This window comes from Odontesthes bonariensis, chromosome 5, assembly GCF_027942865.1.
Source record: "Odontesthes bonariensis isolate fOdoBon6 chromosome 5, fOdoBon6.hap1, whole genome shotgun sequence".
NCBI lineage: Eukaryota > Metazoa > Chordata > Actinopteri > Atheriniformes > Atherinopsidae > Odontesthes > Odontesthes bonariensis.
In genome coordinates this window covers 16,197,902-16,223,141 of record NC_134510.1, presented here as the reverse complement: position 1 = coordinate 16,223,141, position 25,240 = coordinate 16,197,902, and the positions used below count along the sequence as shown (strand labels likewise).

The following is a 25,240-nucleotide window of genomic DNA, read 5'->3' as shown; positions in this document are numbered from 1 at the left end:
GATGAGAAGGAATATAGCAGGGGAGAAAGGGGCTATAGTGGAAGGCCTTGGGATTGGCATCGCCGACTGCCCCCTTGAGCTTTGGCTCCCTCTCCGCCAGCAAATTGCTTTTCTGGCCTTCCCTCCATCAGTGAGAGCAGATAGCACAGAGATACAATGCTCTCAGCCATCCAATTCTTGGCAGTCTGTCCATCACACACTTAAACAACGTCCTTCTGGAAAAGAACCAGGTCAGAGATAGACAATCCACCAAAAACACGAGCAGTAAGGTCAAACAAAGGGAGCTAAGTAAGAGTGTTGAGAAAATCCTGAAACGCTTCAAAGCGGTGAACTGAAGACGAAGCCACACTAAAAGAAGTGATAAAGGTTTCGGTGGATTTGTAGCGCTGGCTTTCTTGTGCAGCGTAAATGCCATCAGGTATTGTAAGCAAATCCCAGAAAGCTCCACGTTTGTGCAAACCTGCATGCACACATGAAGGCCAACTATCTCCAGTATCATCTTTTAATGCAGCTACACTCTTTTACACACACACACACACACACACACACAAATATATTGATCTAGCTCACCAGCAGCTAGGCCCAGCGAGCTCACCTCATGTGGAGAGACCCCAGATTGATATGTGGACAGTGTATTATAAATCAACAAGCTTAAAATTGAATTGTGCAAAATCAATTGCAACCCAAATCCCCTGTTGGCTGCCTTTAATTCTTATCATAAATCTTCTCTCACTCACACAAAAGAGCTTATTTTCCCGACACAACGGGGCTCTAGTTATGAGAACGTACGGCAAGAGAGACGATGCTTTAATGAGTTCTCTTTTTGGGCCGCTCAAGTGTGAACCACCTCTACACTCGATGTTGGCTGTACAAGAGTTGACGGAGGGAAAAGCTTTTGTGTGGCGTGACTCATCCACTGCGTTGAGCCACGGATGGAGATTCGCAGATTTCTAACTACATTTGCCAGCTTTCGCCTGCTGGCTTGGGGAGATCTCAAATATGTTGTGCCAAACAAGTCCGGTCAAGATGACCAGACCATGAGCAGGTGGTATTGCAATGTTGGAAAACTGTCTAGAAGATAAAAGCGAGGTGTAAGCGCGCCTGCTCTGATGAAACACAATTTTCAGTTGCACGAATGGCACTTGAATCAAATGAGATGATATCTGGTTTGAATCGGTTCACAAAAGCGTGCAAATTATATTAGACACAACCCGAACAAGCTAATTAGGAATTTTGTTTCTAATCCTTTAGATCTCTGTTTTAACATGAGTATTTAAAGCGATACTCCGGAGTAGATTCAACCTGGGGTCATTTGAACCGTGATATCCAGCCAAGTAGCCCACCCGCAGTTTTTTTGATATTGGCTGAACATCAGCTGAGTTACTGAGTTATCCCGAATAGCTTCGTACAAGGGTTAATGGATCCTGGCAGTATCTCCAAAATTACCACACTAAAATCACATGCCATGACACCAAACTTCTACAGTAGTACAAATATGGTCTGTACTCACAAAACGATGCATTTGAATGTTTGTACATAGTCCAGGAGATTATTATTATCAACACAAGCCTGATAGCTTCTCTGCTGCTAAAGCTGCGTCGACGTCACTTCTGGGAGCTGGGAGCTTCAAAGTAAGATGAGGGTTGATCTACTACTGTAGACAACAAAGTATATTCTATATTCTGCATGTTTTTTTATGAATTTTTATGTTGTAGAGTTGTGAAATTATTTTATCAATGGAGAAATTGAGCAGCCTTGCTTTGTTGTCTACAGTAGTAGATCAACCCTCATCTTACTTTGAAGCTCCCGGCTCCCAGAAGTGACGTCGACGCAGCTTTAGCAGCAGAAAAGCTATCAGGCTTGTGTTGATAATAATAAACTCCTGGACTATTTTCAAACTTCCAAATGCATCGTTTTGTGAGTACAGACCATATTTGTACTACTGTAGAAGTTTGGTGTCATGGCATGTGATTTTAGTGTGGTAATTTTGGAGATACGGACCAGGTTCCATTAACCCTTGTACGAAGCTATTCGGGATAACTCAGTAACTCAGCTGATGTTCAGCCAATATCGAAAAAAACTGCGGGTGGGCTACTTGGCTGGATATCACGGTTCAAATGACCCCAGGTTGAATCTACTCCAGAGTATCGCTTTAACATCATGCTAATGTTTTCAAGGGAAACAGAAGCTGCTGCACTGACAGATTCTAACAGAAAACATGTATTTTTTGCACCAAGGACAGATACGACTGAACCTATAAGTAAGTAAGTCATTGCCTGTGTCCATGGGAAAAGACCTGTGTCACACTCTTATGTGACATCTTCCTGACAAGCCCAGGCTGTAGGACCTGTGGCAAGCGTAAAAACCTCAGGGGAAGAGGGGACCGCTCTAACCCAGTGTTTCTTTTATTCACAGTTAAGCTTTCAAACAGAAAATGACTGCCATCGTTACATGAAATGTTCAATTAAACTTATTCTGCATGACTTCCTCCCGTTTTATTATGACAAATTACAACACCTCAAACATTCTGCACAATGGGCCCCGACTTGTCCTTAATTCACAACACATGAATAAAAACCGTGTCCGACATACATCCCAACTTAGAATAATTTAATAAGGACAGAGGCTATCTTAAGCTAAGTAGATGCACAATGGAAACCTATTGCAGTATAGAAAACCTAACACACCTCTGTGGCAACATGAAACGCTGACACCAAAAGCAGAAACAGTCCATTTCTGCCACACAGCAGCAGTGATGCCGTCTACAGGCAACCCTGCTAAACCTCTGACAGACTGGTCATGACGCAACGCGGCAGCAACTGCTGCATATCAATGCATTCAGGTGAAATAAGTTTCAGAACTCAGCTTGAAACAGGCACGCCCTCTTTCAAGAGTCTGAATGAGAATGAGGTCACACTTTAAACCAACACTGACAGCTTTTAAGCGCAGCAAAACCTTTAGTTTGATCAGGCTATGAAGGGCATGAGGAAGACCTCAGAGGTCTGAGAAATACACGTTCAGGTGAAATATAAATATATCACCCCAATGCGCGATTTGAAATTAGAGCCGCCGACACTGGGGCAGCTTTAATGAGGAAGATAAAAGGAAGGCAGCAGCTGGCAAGTTAAGTCCTGCTCCTGCATTCAGGCACACTACAAAAACAAGCCGCTTTGTGTCCAGTGCAGTTTAGGGCACTTGGAGCCAGAATGTAAATACACGCCAGTGAAGCAAGTTTGTCCTCTGCTGTTTGTGCAGAGGTACTACATTATGTAAAGATGGGCATGGGCTTTTTAAAGGTCATTTTCAGTGACTGATCACCATGCAGAGATTAAAAACAAGCTGATGAAGCGAGAATTGTTTAAGAATTTCAAGAATATCTTGTTAAAAGACAAAACACCACAAAGCAACAAATCATTACAAGACATGCATCCAGGAAGCATAAAGACAGACACAAAAAGCCTGAAATATAGATGCTTACATAACTTATGCATCAAATCATAAATTATCCTTAAAAAAACATTTTCTTAATTAAACTACCTTGTTCTCATACTCAGGAGACACCATTTTGAAAAACCTTTTAAATGCAAATCTTTTCCAGAGCATTAACAATTGGAAGTTTATTCTATTTTGCACCAGAGCAGTTCCACCGCTGGTTCGGAGCCAGATCCTAACTCAGAACTTGTTCATTCTGTTTTGAATGCCAACGCTCTGGCTACAGCACAGAAAAGCACTGCTTCACAAGCACCAACTCTTTCCCGGGCCAGAAAGAAAGAACGTCTTCCATCAGCCGCTGAGACAAACCAGACACACCGAAGTGTTGTGAACGTCAGCCAGTGTCATGTTTACACAGATATAATTCAAGAGGAAAAAAAGATGTTATTTAAAAAAACTGAGCTGGTGAATGGGAAATCGAATCAGAACAGTAAGAACATGAGCTCAGTAATAATGATGTGACTGCGGTGGTTCTCTGGCTGTAGACAGCCAAACCAGTTCGGAGCTAGAACTGGCTCTGGACCCAGCCCTGAACCAGCACTTGAAACCACTTTGGTGAAAAAGAGAGAGAAAAGGCTCAAAATTGTTCAGAGAATGAGAACAATTGCCAACTTTGTGCTTCAGTGGCAGAAAACTCCCAAAGCTCGACTGAGCCTTATAACTGTAACAGCAGACCTGTGTTGGCTATGCAAGTAAAGCTGAATTAACTGCAGAGATGTTGTCTTTAAGCCATTTGAAAGGAGATTTTTTTTTTCAAATGATGCTGCAGTTTTAAAATCAGGATTTTATTTGGGCAAAGCGATAGTGTGGAAACGCTTTAAAGGGAGCACAAGTTGAGTACCAGTCTAAATGGGGTAACTTTCAATTACAATTTCTGACTGGTTTAAATTAGCCCCCTCACAATAAAAACAATTAACTGGGTGTGTTTGTCAGGGTTTGGAGAATTTTGCATAATTTCTGTCGGAAAATCCTGCTCGGAATGCCCACGTGTGTGGTTTTTCTTTACGTACTGATGTACTAACGTTAATGTCAACAGCTGGTAAACAGTTCTGGTGATTTACCCACGAAGCACATGCAAAGTCATTTAAAATGCAACAGGTTTCGTTTGTCGGGCCCCTCTGGGGAAGTAGTTACCACTAATATCAAACACGGTTCGCTATGCATCGAACAGAACAATTAAAAGAAGAAGAAACATCTTCGCCGCCATCCTACGGTGCCTCTTAATCCAGGGAGGTCCTGGGTTAGAAATTAAACGCCCCTGAGGGCTACCGGTTGTATTTTAGGGAACGCTAAACAGCAACTGACCTAAAACGTGATTAATTGCCTGCCAAGCAGTTATGAGGCTGCATACTGATAATATGCATTTCTAAGTGACGTGTTAGATTCAATAAGGTAGGATACGTTACAGATTTCGGTTGGCAAATACATTCAACGGAAAAAGAAACGGATTTCCATTATGTCGTCGCCATCACGATGCTCACACTTTAGCATGTCTGTCTGGTAACAGCTGTTTTTCTGTTGTCCGCCACCTAAATTCAGCACAGAGCCCAACCAGACACTTACCAGCCCATCAATCTGGATCTGTTTGACTGGAGAGTCCAAAGTACCGCTAGGAGAAGCCACTACTGGTGTAGATGCTGGAGCGGGCTCTTTTCGTGTAGCCATTTTTGAGTCGTTCCACGCGAAAGAAAGGAGGAAAGAGTTTGGTGACGGACATTTCCGGGATCCTTGCATCGCTTTTTCTTTCCGTATAGAAACAAAGATCGAGGGTAAATTCTCCCCGTTTTTTTTTTTTTTTTTTAGGGAAATTGTCTAAATGCGGTTTGGAGCAATAAGAAGAAAACAACATGTTTTATTGACCAAATAGAAAATATGTTCGCATAACGTTGCATTAGCGTTGAGTTCAGTTAATTTTTAATGACTCACTTTGTTGGTTGTTGACAAATCAAGTACTTGAAAAATAAATGAAAATAAATCAATTTTATGAAAATGGAAAACAAAAAAAAAAAAAACGTTTCCACACCATTAATGTTTGGGTTGGTTCATTATCTACTACATTTGATTACACTTCTCAAATTGACTGGGTGGGTTGAACTAATGAGACATTGGGTTTTGAAGGAACCAGTCTAATCTTTGGGTTTGGGCCATCTTGTTTCAGTTATATTTGTTTTCCTCCTTTCCACAAGACACGTTTCCCGTTCTTCGTTAAGAGTAATCTTTCTATTTAGTATACGAGATCTCCGTCTGGGTTTTTGTTGGAAGCCTCCAACGGGCTGGATACAGGTGCCTCTTACTAATTAAGCCTTTGAACTTCAAGTCATTTTCATGTCTTTTTATAAAGCATTATCTAACTCAAAAATAATCCATGCAACAAAGACACATCCTGTTACTTAACCAAGTACTTAAAACACTTTATTTCAAATCTTTACAGAAGTATCACAACTAGAGGTTACCCAAAGTCTAAAAAGGTGGGATAGTGAACTTAACTGTAACAAGTACATCACCTAATTACATAATGCAAAAAGGCAAATAAGCATAAACGTAAAAAGGTACAAAAGAGAAATTTACATAAAACTTAACTGATAAACTGCCTGAATTATACATCTGAAACATGATATTTAATGCCAGGTAAGATTAACAATTTATTGACAGATTAACCTTTTAGTTTATCAAAGAACAAGTGCAACGGGGAGAAGATGGGAGAGGTTACACTTCCGAGCAATAAAACAGTACCTTTCCAGAACATGTACAGAGTCAATACAGGATTCCTTGCGTTAATACAGGGGCCTTTATCTAAAATCTGATATATTTCAGTCGAAAGAAGGGGGGCACGGATACAAAATTTATGGAATGAGCAGACAACAGAAATTTTAACTTACAAAACAGAATGAAGCAGTTTACAAATCGATGACTGAAAAAGTGTTTGCTTTATAAATATACTTGTCAACATTCTCCCTCACTCAATCTGAACCCGGCATGATTCCATCTTTTTAGTACAGTAAAATCCTTTTGTTAAAAAGTTTCCAACCCTTTCCCACGCTATGCCCTCCCGCTCCCCAGGAAAGAAAAGGGCTGACAAGAAAAAAAAAGAAAAAAAAAAAAAGGCAGAGTTGCGTAATTTAAAAAGAGTATGCCTGCTGCAAGCAGAGTGTTTGTCTGTTCTTCCAATGTCTAAATGAGGTGGAATCTTGGTCCAGCTGTGGCAATGATGTCGCTGTAGGGCTGAGTCTGAGTGACCTCGATGGCTTGCTGCTTCTTGAGGACCAAGAAACTGTAAAACTTGGCAGCTGCCTGCTTCCTGTTGTTGTTCCGGCACAAGTCGAGCAGGCTGACTGACTCTGCGCCAGTCTTAGCCATGACGCGCTATTGGAGACAGATTAAAAAAAAGAAAAGAAAGTACTTAACATCTCAACCACGGTGAGCTAAACTAACACATATACACATTTTCAGTATATAATGCGAATACAACATAATATTTTAAGCATCAAGGCTCTTACCTGTAGACCGTGCAGCATCTGCTGGGTTCTCTTGTTCCATCTCTTCTCCTCCTGGTCCTGGTCTCCACCTTGACCCTCCTCATCCTGAGAACCAGACAGTGATCAGAATTAACTTCATCTAGCCTAGTGGTCATTTCTCCTCAAGAACTTTTTTTTTGCCCATTTTGTAAATCAAGAGATTACATTATGTAGCTACCAACTACAGTTTCTTATGGACAGCATAGATTTCCTCTCACCTCCTCTTCGTCACTATCGTCCTTCTTGTCCTTTCCTTTGGTATTGAGCAGGTCGAGCTCTGGGACGAGCTGGGTCAGGTTGATGCTGCTCTCCTCTGGGGGGAGTTCCACCTGAGGCATGTCTAACCTCTGCGAGTCGGAGCCAGCCAGCTGTTGCTGCTCCAAGGGAGCCATCTGAGAGCAGAATGCACCCAAACATGGGTCGGAGTTAGGACTCGCAGCAGATTTACTTCCAAGTTCTCCAGTGTGATTGCTGAGCGTTTAGCAAAGTTTACCGAGTCAGAATATTCAAAACAATATATCATCGTCCGTTAGATGACAAATAAAAGTCAATGTGACCTCAATGCTGTGAAATCTTTGTGTCTGGACTGGAATTATTTTGTAATGTGACCACTTTCTTCAGCACAGAAAGTAGCCACAGGAGGCCTGTCCACCACACTTTATATAACAAACCAGGGGAATTTTTGACAGTTTGTCAGTGTTCAAATAAAAAATGCAAATGAGGGAGCTTTAGTTTCAAAATTTTGACAGCAAATACTCACAGGAATGGTGCCCTCTTTGTCAAGGGTCTTGCGTTTAACAGCGCGGGGTGTGGATGGAGGAGGCATGCCACTTTCATTCAAGGTTGTCCTGCTGCCCTCCATTGCAGAGGCTGCCAGCATACTGGGCTCCTCCATGATCGTCTGGTCTGAGGGACAGATAGCAGAGGTTACAAACTGACGGATGAGCAACGGCACCATTTGCCAACAGAAATCTGCAGTTTCCTCTCCCTTTCACTCAGCTCAAAATGTCTGGACTGGAATGACCTCCTCTAGGACTCTAGCATGACTTACCAATAACATCTCTCTGATGAGTCAGGAGTTCCTCTCTAGGCAGCTCTGGGTTCTCCAGCTCTTTGAGGAACTCATCCAGACTGTCTGCTTCGCCACCCTTTATCCTCTTCCTCAGCTCGTCTGGCACCAGGGGCGTCAGGCAGCGTGTGAACATCTGTGAACAAGAATTATACCTTGAGGGAAGGTGCTTTTTTTCCCCTTTATATTCTTAAGATATTTAAACCTTTATGCAAAGTTGAAAAGACAATTAAAAGTATGAACTTTAGGGAGGACTGATGCAAGACAAAGGAAACTGCTAAATTATGCCTCAACACGTTCTCCATTCAGTATTCAGGAAAGACGACGTGTGGAGAGAGAGAGGGAAAAAAAAAAAAAAAAAGACGACCAATCACTTCTTCCCTCTCTTGTTGCTTGAATATTCTCATTTTAAAAATCGCAAAACCTGAACAGAATGTCAATGACAAATGTGTTCGAAATCTACTCTCAAACCTTTCACGAAACAAAGTCTGGGCCTACTCGAGGATGAGACTGCTCATTACTGCCTTCAAAGTGGTAATATTTCCTGTTAGCGATATTGGCGAGACAGCCGACAGTTTCAGACCATTTTCATTTAGTTGTGAATATTAGCCCAAACATGCGTGAATATTTATGGCAAGCATCTGTTACCTTGAGCAGCCTGGCGTTCCAGAGGGGTTGAGCAGGCAGAGAGAAGAGCTTCTCCACTCCACCGGTCTCCTTCCACATCATAAGCTTCTTGGTGGGGGGAGCAAGGTCCAGGGTGGTCACAATATCAGAGTAGTCAGACAGCTGGGCACGGATGGTCTTACTGTCCAACTCTTTCACACTGTCCACAATCAGCTTCCTTTTACGCTTTGCCTTGGTCTCTTTCACTGGAAATAAGAAGAATAACTTGCAGGAGTGTCTGCAAATGCTGAATATTTCAGACATGATTTTTAAGCAGAACCATGAGTATTTAAAGAGGGCAGAGATTTACCAGTGATGTCGATGGGCTCCAGGGCAAAGGCCTCCTCTTCATTGTGAACCAGAGTGGTCTGCTCTGTCTGGTCAGCCATTGCAGGTAGTGGTTCTGCTGGGCCAGAGTCTGGACTGTCTGGACCCGCTTTACAGTAAATAAATAAAACAAAAAAAAATATATATATATATATATATATATTTATCTATCCTCAATGCAGCAACAAATGATTCACTGTGCACTTATAAGACAGTTAAGCAGGTTTCATTTCTGCTTCTGTGTGTGCATCATTCTTAAGACTGCATTGCTTACGTGACTGGAGGTTGTCAAAGTCATCCTCATCGTCTCCATGATCTTGAGGCATCATGACACTTTCTGTGAAAGCTGGAGGATCATCGAAGATACCACCCCCGTCTTCAGAGCTCAGCAGGGTGTCAACTGAGAAATAAAAAGATTAGCCTTTATACTTAACATACATGTGTCACATAACAACGTGCACTGAAGACCACAGTAGTCCACAAGGAGATAAAAATGAATAAAATGCTGCTCACCTCGCATTGCACCATCATTGTTGCCCATGGACGCATCTCCAAAGTCATCATACTCCATGTGGTTGGATTTATCAGGAAGATTAGCTGGACCAGGCTCAGCCTCCAGCAAGAGGTTTGAAGCAGTGGCACCATGCATGATATCCTCTTCGAATGTAGCGTCATCACGCATCATCTCTCGGTCGTCCATACCAAAGTCAGCTGAGGAGTACAGCACTTCGTTATAAGAACGAGTTCATGCTATGCTTTTTTGTTCACTTTGTCAGGAGAATGAAATTGTTGTTCAAATAGACACAATTACATAAAGCAGGCCCCGTGTTTAAATACATCACAATGTGATGGTTGGCGCGAGTTTAGACATCAGGATATCAGTTGAGTCTCACCGAAGTCATTGTCTTGCAGGAGGTTGAGGTTGCCGACATCTTCCCTCATGGTGATCTCTTCCACTCTGCTCTGGTTCAAGGTGAACTGCTGAGCCACATCGATGTCACTGAAAACACATCAGGGACAAGGTTTAGATCACAGTTATTCGCTTCTGGTCTTCTGCTAGCTCTTCTTTTGACACTTGTGGCGTCACCAACTACACATAGTTGCCATCACTTTTTTTTCAAAAGAAGGAAGCTGTGCAGCAAGATCAGCTCTATTGGTATTAAAAATACCAGATTTAAATGGAGATTCAAGAGAAACAACGGTTTCACTTTCACCACTATCGCACCTAAAATGACTGAGTTCAGTATGCATGCAAATGACAGCAAAAAACTCTGAGCTGCCCAACAGATGTGGGGGATGACAAACATTTCAGTTTATCAGTTTTTCAGTTAGAGGTACGCTACATCTCAACGTAAATGTGATGCAACTGTGTAATTTAAACATAGCTGTCGGTTCTTGAATGATGCAAGCAACATCCCATCAGTATTTTCATCTGGTAGACAAGAAAACATGTCGTTCATTGTTATTAAACAACGAACGACAAATCTGGTAAACTTACTCCAGATCAGGAAGTGGCTGGTCAAAGTCATGGAACTCCTCAGGTAAGGTAATGGCGTTGTATGCTGCCTCTCTGTTTTCCTCAGGTAGATCCACCACACCTGAACACAGAAACAAGTAGTAATGTTATGTGGGACACAGACGTGAACTCCACCGCCCAACACGTTCAAAAGAACAACCAGACCAGGTCACGAACGTTACAACGCTTCGTTGTGGTTTCTCCTTACCTGGCCTGAAGGCCATTTTGATCTTGATAAAGGCTTCATTACAGTCAGCAAGCAGATACTTGGCCTTCCTGTGGTAGATTCTCACCACCCCAAGGAGCAAGTGACCTGAAGTACGCAATGCCATCTTCACCTAAGATTAAAAGCAACAAATATCACACGTCAAAGACAATTCATGTACTCTGAGCCAGACGTGTGATGTCAGAGGACATTAACTCGACAGAGCAGGTTTCTATACAGCTTAATGGGTAAAATATAGACAGCCGTTTGTGAATGATCCCCATAAACTGCACAGTGCAGACTTCACTATTATGTTGTTCAATGTCTTGCTTTAAACCTGGTTTGCGGCACCATTTACAAATACCTGCCAGCACTCATAAACACTGTTCAATCCTGGGGACATTCATAAACAAACTCTTGTTTCAAACAGTGTTCATAGACACACACTGTAAATTAGGATATCTTGTTGTGGGCAAAATGTGACAGACATCACAATCGGTGGAGACAAAATAACCCTATATCATGGTCTTCTACAGAAAGCAGAAACGACACATAATCAGAGACTGACATCTACAGCAATGAAATTGCTTCGCTTATTGATGGGCCCGCTCACTTCAGACAATGCTAGGTACTTCTTAGATGGCTCAGCATTTATACCGGCCTTAAAACTGGCATTAGAGCAGCACCAAAAGTGCTTTTCTGTTAAAAAAAAAAAAGATGAATACAAAGAACATCACAATCTATAGACTGTGCTTGTGTCTTCTTACCTTAGGTGAGATGATGCTCTCCACACTGCTCTCAAGGTTGCACTCAAACACATGGGCCTTGGTCAGCTTTTTGTCCCAGTGGGCCGCCAGCCAGATCTTGGCTAGCGGCCCACGTTTGCTGAGGACAAAGTGGGCGTAGAACATTGCCCTTGTTCCCCGGGTTCACACGCACCAACTGTGGTAGTTTTGACCTGAAAAAATATGATTTGATTAATATTTGACCCTCCAAATTCAAAATAGTTTTTCCCATAATTCAAATAATGACCAAAATCATTGTACATGGTCAGAACAATGAAAAAAATGTCAACTTGCAGTACACCAACACCCCTTTAGTACTGTAGCTGAGCGAGTTTGCAGCCATGGAAATAGAGCAAACGCCAACCTAGTGAATAAAATGCTAGAAATTTCAGTTATGTACAATTTAAGGAACCAACACTAAAGAGAATAACCAGGCCTTATGTGTTATAATTACAAATGAATAGCACATAGTGCCACACAAGCCAGGTTTCTCCTATAGTACGTGGACTAATATATAAACTTTCAAGATAACCAATAATAACCGTGTTAGCTCCACAAACAGGGGTCCGCTGTCTCCCTCTCTCGAAGAAGAAAAAGAAGCAGAAGAAAAAACCTTTTGACATGCGTTGATTAGCTAAGATGATCCACAGACTGTTGAAAAGTAGGCATTTTGCTAATATCAAATTAAAAGTCGATACCTATTTTAAACTTTTAATCTAAAACAACTTCAAACGAAACTCGTGTCTGTAAAATATCAATACAGGAATCGAAATCTAGAAATGGGACGTTATCAAAACAAGCCCTGTCTTTATTCAAGTTCCGCCTATTTCTCCGTCTCAAGAGTCAAATATTTGAAATGAATGCACATGTCGATTTGGGGAAACCGGCACTTATCCCACATTCAGCCTTAAAGAGCTTCTTATTCTTCTTTTCTTACAAAAACCACATAAGTTAGATAGAAATAAAATGTATTTAACATGCACTAAAGGAAGAGTAGCACGTTAAAAGCGCCAAAGGGTGGGCGACGCCAGTAAATAGTCGGCGCCATCAAGTGGGATGAACTAAATTAGCTTACTACAACCGGAGCAATGAGATTGTGGGAGTGTAGCAGAGAAGTTTAGAAGGAATTAATTCATCATAAGCAAAGTTAAGCAGATAACGCACCATGAAACACCACTTACATTGAAGAACATAAAACACTCGGGAACAAGGCACCCATCGATGCCTGCTCATACTTTTTTTCCCCCCTCTCAGCACAACACTATCGTTAGCCGATAGCTAACGGCTCCCTTCACATTGAAGGCCGCAGTGAATAAACCCGAACATGCATCACTACTTCCCTAAATTACATACAGAAAATCCACGCGAAAAATATTTCCTCTGCAAACACACTTACCGACAGTAGCCCTCTTAGCGTGAAACCCCAATGATTAGGTAATTTCTCCCAACAAATGCTCCCCTGTTGTACTCATTAAAACAGCCAAGATGGCGCCAGTCGCCTTCCTCCCGCTCACCGCTGTCCTTTTAAAATCGGCAGGATGTTTACAGTCAAAAATGGCGGAGGAGGAGCCTGCTGAGGAGGCTGAAACGGACAGACGGCCTACTGGAAGCGCCGAGGGAAGATAGAGGGCGCTGTCACACAAAGTCTACCACAGGAACAACCAACGCCTCATTCAGTTAACTATGAAAACAGTTTGTGCATAAAACATAGACATGTTGATAGCAGCAAATTATTGAATCATATGAATGTATGGCTACGTTTGTCTGTTTCCTGGTTTTTCATTTCCGCCAGTTCCATTTGGTCCTTAGATATCCCTTGACTACACTGCTGTTGACCAGGCGACTCAAATCCCAATCATCAACCAAGTGTCTTGTGATTTTGCTATAACATGTCGTCACAGAATACCACAAGCGTGCATTCCAGTCAGAACTGTCAGGTATGCAAACCTGAGCGTGTAAAAAACAAAAAAAACAACGTAGGCCTACTTACTTTTTCGAAGTAAATGATCTTTGACTCCATGAGTGGACTTTAGGCAAACTCAAATAAAATGCGAAAATGAGAAAAATGACCCTTTTACACGAGGATAAAACACCCTGAAATGACCGTAGCTTGCCAAACAAATGTAATCCTTTAAACCAAATCCTCAGCATGCAGTGAACAGGACATCCACATAGACTCTGAAACGAATTCCCAACAGTATATTAGATGCCGAGATGACAATTTTGCTTTACAGACTGACAGACTAATATCAAACAGTGAAATGTTTGCTCGGTAAAGCGGATTTGTCTCGTTGGCATCTGTTCCATTTAATTGTTTCTAATTCACCCCACTGCAGAACTCCTTGTCACCACGCGGGACAGATGAGCTCGTGTGGTGTTGAATTTAGCAAAGAGAGTGTTCTGTTGCGTGTCAGGCGGCCTGCAATGACATTTCTCGCGGGAAGTGGCACTAAATTAATAAAAGTGTACCGAATAGCAGAGATGGATTACGAGAGCCGATAATGCATCATTTTGACAGCACTGACAGTGAACTCTCAGGGTTCATCTCTTCACACACTTGCTTCTTGTACGAGTGATTAATGATTGATCTACGACAAATTGGCAACACATTCAGATGGACAAAAATGAACTGGAATTTTATGTTGGATGGATCAGATTTATAGACTGTTGCATCTGGGGTGTGGTAGATTAATCTACCTACTTATTGATTCCCAATGTATTGTGCTACATGCTCAAAAATCGTGTGTGACGCATTTTAACCCAGTGCCCCCCCCCAGCCATGCGTGGATGGTGACAGAGTTTTGGGCTCCCATCTGTTAGAAAAGATAGTTCCAAATAATAGCTGGTTGCTGTTGATGACGTGAACAAAATTGTTTCTACGCAGCCTTGGAAAACCACCCAATTCCACACCGATACTTTCCAGGTTTTAGATGAGCTATGTGTTCAACATACGTCTCCAAAGCCTGAGCCGTGTGATTATCTTTCTCCATCAACGCAGAAGTGTGTGATTATCCGCACAGCTGTGCGAAAGTTGAAACATCAATGTGCACTGGCGCCTTCGAAGATGCATGGAGGCACATAATGAGAAGTTAGATTGTTTTTTATCCTGAGAAGAATTGTTTCCAACTATAATGTGCCCCATCTTAATGTGTTCAATCATATCCTCAGAAGGTGACTGAACTGCTTTGTTTTGATGAGCTCTGTGTCGTTCAGCTGCGCTGCCTCTGCAAAAGCAATCCTCAGATTCTGTTATCTTGATGCAAACACCCGTCTACTCTTCGTGTTTTTATCTTGGTAGGCAAAACTACTTCAATCCCCATAATAATCCTTCCGTCGGAGAAGAGATTCTTTTCCTTCAAAATGGTCGCAGTGATGCTGTAAACTCCATTTTAAGCCACAATGTTGCTTTCAACTAGGACACATGTGGTTGCAAAGGATTCTGTCATGCAAAATGTTTCTGGTTACAATGTTACAAAAAAACAAAACAAAAAAAAAAAAAAACAGGCAACAAGCAAGCAAATGTGACACTGATGGCGCCATTTCCAACATACCAAGAAAGCAACTAAGAAATAGGAGAATGAGTTATGAGAGCACACGCAGAAAGTAGAAACAAAGTTCTCCTTCACGAGCTTGAGTTTATCTTCAGGCATTTCATTTATCATGCTGTGATGATATCTGAAGACGAGAGAGAGAGGGCGGGGGTGTTGGGCATTTGTCAAATTTGGCCTGAAGTCACACAGTGCTTAATGCAACAGCAGGGGAGAGTCCTGACAGCATGGAAACCCAGAGCCATCTCCACTGCAGATAGCATCTCGTCAATGGGATTAAGAGAAGTTGAGCTCATTTGCATACCATTACATCAAACAAAACTTTTGGCATGATATAGGCCCCTGTGCGCAGGGAGACTGTGCAGTGATGTTTGACATGTCATGTCTTGGTTTGTTGGGAGAAAAAAAAAGGTCCCCCCTTATTACACATCTGGCTTTCTCCAGCTATGGAACATCTCGGATAGATGCGGTTATTTATGCAGCGTGCCTGAACCAATCATCCTCACACAGAATTAAAACAGCAGTTTCTTGGCACAGAATGAAGTTCACAGGGGAAACTGTTCCAGTTTGGATTTTTCTGTGTAGGTGCAGTTCATAATGCAAACATGCAACATGTGTTTAAGAAGCCTGAGAATGGGTCGCGGGAAGGTTAGACAGCAGAATTCTCTACAATTCGACTATCACAGCCTAATAAAAGTCGTTTACTTGACGAGAAAAGACGAAAAACACAGCAAGAGACAGAGTCTGCATCAAACATTTTATTTGTTGATTTTTTTTTAAACTCGTTTTTATAAAAGTCATTTACAAAACAGAGTTTCTTGTACCATCTTTCCATTTGAATCTATAAAATTAGGTCTGCAGGTGCAGAAGAGAGTGATGTAAACAGGCAGAGACTCAACTCCAGACTCAATCCTGTCCGATAAATACTGCGTGTGAGCGTGAGAATCAAATATATTACCATAGATGTGACAAGCACAAAGAGTGGGCTTTTGGAGCCTCGCGTGCATAACAATAGAAGGCAGTATTTCAGGATGCATCCAACGACACTGTGAAAAACATTCCCACCACAGGAAAGACGGGACTGTCAGTATCAGATGCAGTCCAGCTTTGAAACCATTTGGGGTGACATTATGCGTTACCGGCTGTTGTTCAAGACAATAAACCGAACAGCTGCTATAAAATGAAAACAGGGTCATGATTGTTGCACAAGGCAGATGGGGGGGGAAAGGGAAAAATAAACCCTAAGTGTAATTCGTCCGAAGGCACATCAATATATATAACCCCTGCCCTCTGAAACATAAACACGAGGGAAAAGAGAGATACTTTCATCTCAAATATTGCACCACGCTCATTTCTGAAATGCGATTATTTCCCATCTGTAGTCAGTTGTCCCGACAGCACTGTGTTGAGTTGGCCAGGATTGTTCATTTGCTTTCAGGTTGGTGACACATTCTCAGAGGTGGGAAGAACAGGATGCGGCACCGAGTTCTCGGCCTGTCGCACACAAACTCCTCCCTTTTCCACTTCCAACATTCTTGTGCAGATAGAAGCCACTTAATGAACTAACATATACTAACAAAAATCACAAATGCTCTATTGGCACATACCGGGCTCTGTGAACGAGCTGAACAATCGCTTGTTTCACCGTTCATAGAAAAAAAAAAAAGGAGGTGAAGCCATCAGAGGATGTCAGGGGAGCTGTGTGGCTAGATTTCATTCATGTTTCTTTCTTTTTTTTTTAAAGAAATGTTGCCAGCTTTACTTGAAGAGCAGTTTGTTCAAATGATGATGGGATGAAAAAAAAAAAAATCAAAACATGCCCTTTTACAACCTGTTTACATAAGGTGATACGACTTATCAGGAGGAAAACAGTAAGACTTGGATGTACAGTGAAGTCAGTTTATCAATCCGGCAGCATAAAAAAAACGAGTTCATATTGCAACAACACTTGACAGTTATGTAGAAATGTGGAGCAAATGAGAGTTTTTTTTTTTTTTTTTTTTTTTTTCTTAAGTGAAATAAACTCCAACATCTACCGAAAGCTAGACTTGGAATCAAAAGGGGTTCATCTTTAAGAATCCCCGGAACAATCACTTACTCAGGAAATATCTCCCAAAATTTGAAAAAAAGTCTTCCAGAACTTTTCAGCAGTATCACTGAACATTCCTGTTTGTCTGACCATATTTATTCATAACGGGTGGGTGGGGGTGAGGGGGAGGGGGGGGGGGGGAACAACAGCTCAGAAGGATACCAGCTTTGACAGCGCTTGCACATGGCAGGTACTTGTCCGCCTCATCTACTGCCAGTCATCCTGTGACAAAATGAAACTGGCTTTGTGGAATACAGTCAACAGCAGAATATAAATATCTCTCACCAACTCAAACCAAAAAAAAAAGAAAAAAAAAAAAGATCCAGTCTATGGATTTCAGTGGTGCGCGTTTCAAAATGACACTATTTGGCTCACTGGCAAGCTCAACCTTCCTCAACCAAGGCAACACACATGATCTTCTTCAGGCTCGACAATCAAGTCCCGAACCTTGCTCGTCTTTGAAGTTTTTGTGAATGAAAAAGGACCGAGGAAAGTTTCCCGCTCAACAGAATGATGAAACTCACTGAATAGCTCGGGGTTGCCGTTCCCTAACGGCCAATCCATCTGTGCAAGATGGCTTTGAGGAGATTCTGAAATTAATTTTTCAGAACGGCACATGCCGACAATCGCATGTGTTCCTCCATGAAAACATGTTTGCATTATACACTATGTTACTGACTGGGAGAATTTGATACATCATTGTTTAATCACAGAAAATCACAAGTCATGGAGAAAAAATCAACAAAAAAAGAAAAAAAAAAGGGGGGGGGGGAGCAGCAAAATCAAGGTGCTCAATTGCCACCATGTCTTTTACTCAGATTCGTCGATCCCAGCGCCTTTAGATAAACAGTGAGGCACTGCAAATGTTGGCTACACGATCATAACCCAGTTCTGTGGTCGAGGACCCATCATTCCTCTACTAATCCAACATACTGTTGGATTTCATTAAGACAATATAGAGAGCGTAGTGCTGGCCATTCATTCACTGTGTAAAAAAATAGCTAAACACAATCCAAAATAGTGTTATCCTCTTCATAATCAATAATATACTGTCGGCAAAAACTTTCAGGAACCTCTGCATAGAACAAGTCAGTTCACTTTCAGCGGATTGAAGTTGGACACAGTTTGTCGCTGTTGAGACGTCGAGCCGTGATTTGTGAGCAATTTAAAGTCCTCTGGTGTAGCTGATAGGTAGTCATGGTGTGTTCGGGACCTCGGAACTCAGCTATCCCCAAGTACACATGAAAGCAGGGGTAAGACAGAAGGACAACAAAAAAAGACAGACAAATGCAGCGTTCTCCACATTTGTGCTCGTTCCTTCACCTCTTCCCCATGACCCCATCCAGTTTGCCTCTCCACTGACCCATCCATGCAGCGATCTGATCTTCTCTTTTTGTCCGCCTCCCTCACTCTTCCTTTGTGTCCACAGAGCGGGGAGGCTCAGGAGGGTTATAGCCTCTCGATCTCCCTGTATTTCTTCCGCAATATGGACACCTGGTCTTTGAACAGGACCGGGTCCAACCTCATCTGAGAGTGGACTAGCGGCATGGTGCCAAACCAGCTGGCAAACTTGTTCATGCAAGTCTGACGCTGAGCAAAATGGTCTGGGTCAGCCCAGCGAGATGCTCTGGAGCTCTATGGAGGTGAGGGGTGGTGACAGAACACAGAGAGGAGGAAAAGAAAAAAAATCAAAATCAATAAGACTTCAATTATTGTGTCCTTTCTGAGCCTACTGTAAGTATTAACAAGCCATATTTCGAGAAAAAGTTCAATTCAAATTCATACTTTACAAATCAGTGTGATTTTCTTTCCTGCCAGCTAACACCATTGAGGATTAAGTGATACATTGTGTATAAAAGCTTTCAGCCTCTGCAACAGACATTTCTATAATACTATAAGTAATGTACATATCTACAAAAACCTCCCTGTGGCTGTTGAAGCTTCAGGCATTCATTTAAAATGAACTACTCCTGAACAACAAATATCCCAGCTCACCTGTCCCATCATGGTTTCCTTGTATTGTTTCTTTTGGGTGACCTTGATGGGCGGCAGTTTAGACACCGATGACACAAGAAAATTCATCAGGATGTCCTCACAGTTTGACATCTGGTCAACCATCGTCCTCAGACTGGCTGGAAGGTAGGTGGTGTACAGGTAGTGGTAATATCTAAGGGAGAAATGCGATGGAGTGAGAGGAGTCTTAAGATGGCAAAATGGAGAAACTGTGTTGGTGTTGAACTTAATGGAAACAGAGGGCAGTGTCCATACTTATGATAGATGGCAGCCCCAGTCAGCACCATGGAGTAATCATTGGTCCATTTGGAAGTGTAGCCCCACCGCTCCTTGTTGCTGTCCCAGAAGTGGCTGCGGGCCGGGTATCCGACAATGCGATCTGGAAAACTCTGCCACACCGTGAAGGCAAAGTTGACCTGGATCGAAATCAAGGAGAAAAAAAACAAAAACAAACATGAGCCCAAGAAACAAGTATTTAAAATACACACAGTCAAACTGTTGTGACAGGGAGACAGACCTCTGTGGTAGAAAGCACAGTGTCCTCATCCAGACTGAGGACAGCATCAGTGGGGATGGTGTCGTAGGGAAGAAAGCGACTGCTTATCACCTGGTGGGATTTAAAAAAAAATAAAAAATTTAAAAACAGACACACAAGCACGTTAACTGGATGCTGAAAGGGAGAAAATCATTTAACTATGCATTTCAATTTCTATCAGCACATGAGCAGGGTGCACGTGTGCTCAGATGGGGTACGGCTGTCTGGTAAACAGCCACACCGGTTTCTTTATGTTGGTTTTATGCCAGAGTTGGTTCACCTCGCTGCGTTCACAGCAGGGAAATGTCACTTTCTCTTTACAGGCCCTGATGAGCTTGATACTTCAGATAGAAATTGAGAAACACAGTATGTCTCCCTTTTGCAATGACATCATTTAACCTTTCGAGCCTTGGAATAATCTAAACCTGGGGAGAAGAATTAAACTTTGGTCTTAGAATATTCCTGAGAGAACAGTTTTTATTTCACACAATTGCTTTCATGTTACATTGACTACTGTGTATTGTTTCGGTCTTTCTGGCTGTTAATGTCTTCTGATTGTCACAACTTTTCACTATGCCTGAGATTTAGGTCAGCTCCAGGCCTGATCTTGTATTCCCAGCCCATTGTGTGTTTTAGAACTCAAAGGAAAACATTTCCATTATGTATTCAATAGCCAAAAGCATACAGTGGGTTAAGTCTCATTGGTGCATTTAGACACTGCAAGACATCCGTCATAACATCCACCTCATGAGATCCATGTTAAGGCTGTGAGCCTTGTTTGATTTGTATTGTCAAATAAAGAAAGAGCAGGATTTTATCGCATGAATTATTTCGGAAAAGCATCAGCTCAGCCTCACAGCTTTCATCTGTACTTCTTGCACTGATGCATTGAGTTGACCCGTCCTAAGCTCCTCAAATAAACCCAGAAAGAAACATTTGTTGTTTCAAGTCATAAGTCAAACCAAAGGCTTCAAATGGGGAAAGAAAAACGTCTGCGGTGGCGTACAAACTGAGAGAAGCCTATGGCGAAGATGTTTACCTTGCCTTCTCCTTCTATAACAATAACCGGGACTGAGGTGGGAGGCCAGCGGTGCTTGGCAGGGAGAAGTTTGTCACAGTTCCACAGAATTATCACCTGCACAGAGGGAACAAATGCAACGCTTAGTCATCATTCTGAATGCAACATCTTGACATTCACCCATACATATACATCATGCATGCACACAAAATGTTAAAATAAGGGATTGGTGATTTTATCCAGCCATCCTCAGATTTAGCAGACAATAGGTCTAAAGTCAGAAAGATCTTCTCTTAATTCAAATGACTTTTGTTTAACTAACTCAACATCTATGTAGAACACAACTTTTTTTTTTTTTTTTTGGAAAGCAAAGTTTCTAAACTAGTAGTTTATGAACTGTCACACCATTTATAACACAGCAACACATCATTATACCAGCATCTTAGCAGTTAAACTGCATCCAGGAAAACTGAATTCAGTGTTGGTTCATGAGCAAAAGGCCACAATGTTGGTTGTTGTTAAAAACCACACACACATGCACCTCTGTCAGAGTAACAGCATGAAGTCAAACATTACAATTCTAAGCAGTTTTTGTTTGACAGCTGAAGCGCAGCACATTACATGCTTTTACAGGTAATGTTTTTCTTATTAGTACTAGTAAATTGGACCTATTAGTAAATCATAGAAGTATCTGCAAAGTGAGTCGTGTTGGGTTGGATCTGCTGTGGCAGGAAAGTTTGCAAAGTATAACAATAGATTGGGAGGGATGAGGTGGCCACAGACTTTGTTTATTGTAGGATAGCACTTTTCAAAAAAAGTCACAAATTTGGGGCAAGACCGAAACGTATGAATACGACTGGCAGGAGATTGTTGGCATCTATTGCAGGCATCGCTCACCACAGGGCAAGTCCCAGCTGGATTGGCATGTGTTTAGTGTATTCTGTGGAAGACTTTGCATTGGATGAAGCTACAGTAGGTACATACGGATCAGGTCACACTCTCCTACTTCCTTTATTAGGATGAGAGGTGTCGAGGTAGTGGGCTATAAACAGTTAAATAAGATGCATTTCTTCAGTTTGGGGTCCACAGCTAAAAGGGTGAGCTGGCGGTTCGACTGGTAAGGATGAAAGAATGCTATCATTTTATCCACCTCTCACACGAGTGATGCTAACACCGTGCCAACGTCTGAACAGTGGGATCATGTTGGAAGGTTTAAAGACATGCTTTTTGAGCAGTAGTGTCAATATGGACAGCAAAGATACTGACGTACAGAGAAGTTCGAAGCCAACAGCAGCACTTGAGAAAAAAAAACTGCCTCTCAACCCAACGCAGCGTTGCTCACTGTTAAAAAACCTCAAAATGCAGAAAGAGAAATTTTCCGTGTTTTCAGATGGGAAACATTTGCCCTGACTTGGCAAATGAGTTCCTGGTAGCTGCTCATATCATATAACAACAAGGTCACGAGGCAACCACTGAGCATTAGGTCAATCTGATAACAGGACATGAGTTTTTAATTACCTGAGCACAGTACGGGGATTTTGCCACAGCAACAAGCAGCTTCATCACTGGCTGGGACTGAGAGACCAGAGGCGTGACCACATGAATGATTGCTGTAAACTTGGGGTATGGCTTGATGCCTGTGGTGGGGGGGAAAATAAATAAATAAAATTATAAAAGCTTATATAACTGACACACTGAACACTTTACAAGACTTTAATGAACTAATTAATCAATTTAATTGACTAATAATTAACTATCTATTGGGCAATACTCTGAATAATAATATTGGGCAATATTATGGTCCTTTGTTCCCACAGCCATAAGGCTTTTTAACAGTGATTGCTGAGTTCTTCTCAAATTGATTGATTGATTTTTTTAATTTTGTATTTATTTAGTCATTTATTATTATTATTTTTATTATCATTATTATTATTAGTTAGTAGTAGTATTTTTATTAGAATTGGTATTATTATTATGTACTCTTCCACAATCCTCAGAGTATGGAAGAGTACAGTCGCCCCAGATGTTAAAAAGTGGATGGAAATGATGTCAGAAGTTGCATCATATGAACACATGTTGGCTAGAGTTAACAAGGAAGAGGAACATGTTAGGAGGGCCTGGGAACGTATTTTTTTGTAGGTATAGAAAATGAAAATTTGTAGATATGGTGCTGATCAATGCAAAATGTAAAATGTAAAAACAAAAAAAAAAGAACAAAAAAAAAAAAAAAAAAAAAAAAAAGAAGAGTCTATGTGCAGGAGGTCTTTGTGTACAGGGCTATAATCTGCATATACTGTCTGTTGATGTTGGTGTCAGTGTTTGTTTTCTAGTTGGAATGTTTTGTTTAGGTGTGTATGAATAATTAAATAAAAACTTTAATGACAAAATAGAATTGGTATTATTATTGATGTTGTTAATATACAATCATTGTAAATATTAATAATTTTTTTGAGCTACTTGACTAATTTGAATTTCCCTCATTGGGGGATGAATAAAGTATTTTTCTATTCTATTCTTTCTTCTACCATCTACAATTATGTGTTCATTCAAAGGCTGATGAGTCACAAATGTATCCAACATAGTTACCAAAAGTCTCAAAATGTACACGTAAGATTCATGTCGCCTATCATGCATCATACTAAATATGAAATATGGTCACAGAGTCAATTTGAGCTTTTGCATATAATATGCGGTCACTTCATAACTTCATCCTGCATGAGCATTGGGTGAAATGTTGCCATAACCAGGCTGTGAATTCTAGAGTTACGGCTAAATTGGGCTTTGTGGAATCACAGCCTGCCTTGACTATCTAACTGTAATCAGTTCATTCTTGAAAATCAAATGACAATTTCTGCCAAATTTTTAAGAAATTCTCTCACGGTGCTCCTGAGATTTGGGACCGGGGACACCTAAACATAAAACCAGAACAGAAACATTTCAAATCTGACAGATAAGCACTGAAGTATGTGAATAAATCTTCTAAACTGCCCTCAAAAGTATATGTAATCACTTGAATATGGAACTGCACTAATCCTAATCCTATAGTTAGATGCTCTGCAAGTAGTCTCCAACAAATAAGCATCAGACAGGATTTTGGGAGCAACAGTCTCAACTGTATATCATTTTATTTAATTTAAAAGTGCAATATCTCTTTAACAGCTGTCTTGGTCTTTGTGTGCCAATTTCAAACTATTTACTTGACATTCAGCATAGCTAAACAAGTCTAATTAGGCTTCTAACAGAGAAAAGTGTCAAATAAACCATCCACAAATACAGCATAGCAGGTCTAACTGTTTGCTTCTCTGTGACAAACGAAGCATTTAGAAACATAGTTTGCATATTCGGTCAGCGCTTTGCATCTGGGTTCACAAACTGGCACACACGCCAGCTGTTCCTGCGTTACGTCATGAATGAAAATCTGCAGAACAAAACCTCAGACGTGCTTTTGATTTGGTTCCCTGCATACACTGTGAGCACGGCTAATTTACTGACCCAGCTTAGCGTAATAGAAGGGGAAGTCTCCCAGATGTGTGGAGTACTGAGGCAGGGTGAAAAGACCGCCAGGAAGACTGTTCCACATCATGTTACTCCTTGAGGTGTGCAGCAGAACCCGGTCCTGGATGATCTGCATCGATAACAGAGTGGACAAGACTTCAGTCAGTTCCTCATTCGATCAACAAAACCCTGACCCATTTCCTGAAAAAACGAGTGGTGCATCACTTCAAATACTAATCACCCATCATGCTGTTTGGAAGCAGCACGCGGACACAGATCCTCTGGCAACTCTCAAATTAACATCTGATATCACAACGTCACTTCAAATAAACAAGGATCCTGCTGACTACAAATGAATGTTCTTTTTTTTTTTCGACTGTCATGTCTTAAAAGCAAATATTTCACATCATGCATTTATTTCATTCGTCTTCCATTGTTATTACCAGGACAGACTATTTTTGGTTACGGCCTATACTTTTGTCTTTAATCTGTCAATTTAATGAACTCGTAATTCACCCAACCCAAATGTTTTATACCTCATATATGGAAAAACTATTGAATTGGGATTTTAGAGATGTCAAGGTAGGAGAAGAGAAAAAACAGATCCTCTATACTCAAAATCTTATCCTAATTTACTCGTGAGCATGAAAAACAGGCATCACCCTGGCATCAGGTGTGAAGTTTGATCAGCCCAGATAAGTATCCTCAGAGACCTCGGTGCAGCTGCAGATCAAAGCCAAGCTGTTGGAAGCAGAGGTTCCACTTTTACCTTGTTTTATAGTAAATTCTAAGGATTCCCTTGATTATGGTCTCTTGCTGGAAGAGCAGGTTTGAAGCCAAAACACGACTGACCTTTTGCTGTGCTACGGTATCGGCTGGAACAGGTTAAAGATACTGAGAGTGGAAGCGAATAAGAAGATCAGCTATCTGGAGCTGTAACTTCACTCTGCTCACAGAGACATTCCAC

The 25,240-nt window shown here is 41.4% G+C and overlaps 3 protein-coding genes across 3 annotated transcripts in view; all 3 read right to left on the bottom strand.

Moving 5' to 3' along the window:
* LOC142379792 (eukaryotic translation initiation factor 3 subunit H) overlaps positions 1-5,197 on the bottom strand; it is a 52,479-nt gene extending 47,282 nt beyond the window's left edge. Inside the window, exon 1 of the mRNA XM_075465062.1 lies at positions 5,056-5,197. Within this exon, the coding sequence (XP_075321177.1) occupies positions 5,056-5,157 (102 nt within the window). The 5' untranslated portion in view covers positions 5,158-5,197. The remainder of the gene's footprint in view (positions 1-5,055) is intronic.
* A 681-nt stretch (positions 5,198-5,878) lies between these two features.
* On the bottom strand, positions 5,879-13,113 carry LOC142379791 (double-strand-break repair protein rad21 homolog A-like). The gene is made up of 14 exons (XM_075465060.1): positions 12,972-13,113; positions 11,558-11,748; positions 10,794-10,923; positions 10,568-10,667; positions 9,963-10,069; positions 9,583-9,780; positions 9,344-9,469; positions 9,053-9,178; positions 8,725-8,948; positions 8,059-8,212; positions 7,768-7,913; positions 7,226-7,399; positions 6,990-7,073; positions 5,879-6,855 (listed from the first exon to the last, which is right to left on the bottom strand). Exons 2-14 carry the CDS (start codon positions 11,699-11,701, stop codon positions 6,664-6,666), a joined length of 1,905 nt encoding a protein of 634 aa, XP_075321175.1. The 5' UTR covers positions 11,702-11,748; positions 12,972-13,113; the 3' UTR covers positions 5,879-6,663.
* A 2,753-nt stretch (positions 13,114-15,866) lies between these two features.
* LOC142379790 (exostosin-1a-like) overlaps positions 15,867-25,240 on the bottom strand; it is a 44,971-nt gene continuing 35,597 nt past the window's right edge. Inside the window, exons 5-11 of the mRNA XM_075465059.1 lie at positions 24,271-24,403; positions 22,297-22,415; positions 20,800-20,895; positions 19,743-19,832; positions 19,481-19,641; positions 19,208-19,379; positions 15,867-18,847 (exon numbers count right to left, since the gene is read on the bottom strand). Of these exons, the coding sequence (XP_075321174.1) occupies positions 18,662-18,847; positions 19,208-19,379; positions 19,481-19,641; positions 19,743-19,832; positions 20,800-20,895; positions 22,297-22,415; positions 24,271-24,403 (957 nt within the window). The 3' untranslated portion in view covers positions 15,867-18,661. The remainder of the gene's footprint in view (positions 18,848-19,207; positions 19,380-19,480; positions 19,642-19,742; positions 19,833-20,799; positions 20,896-22,296; positions 22,416-24,270; positions 24,404-25,240) is intronic.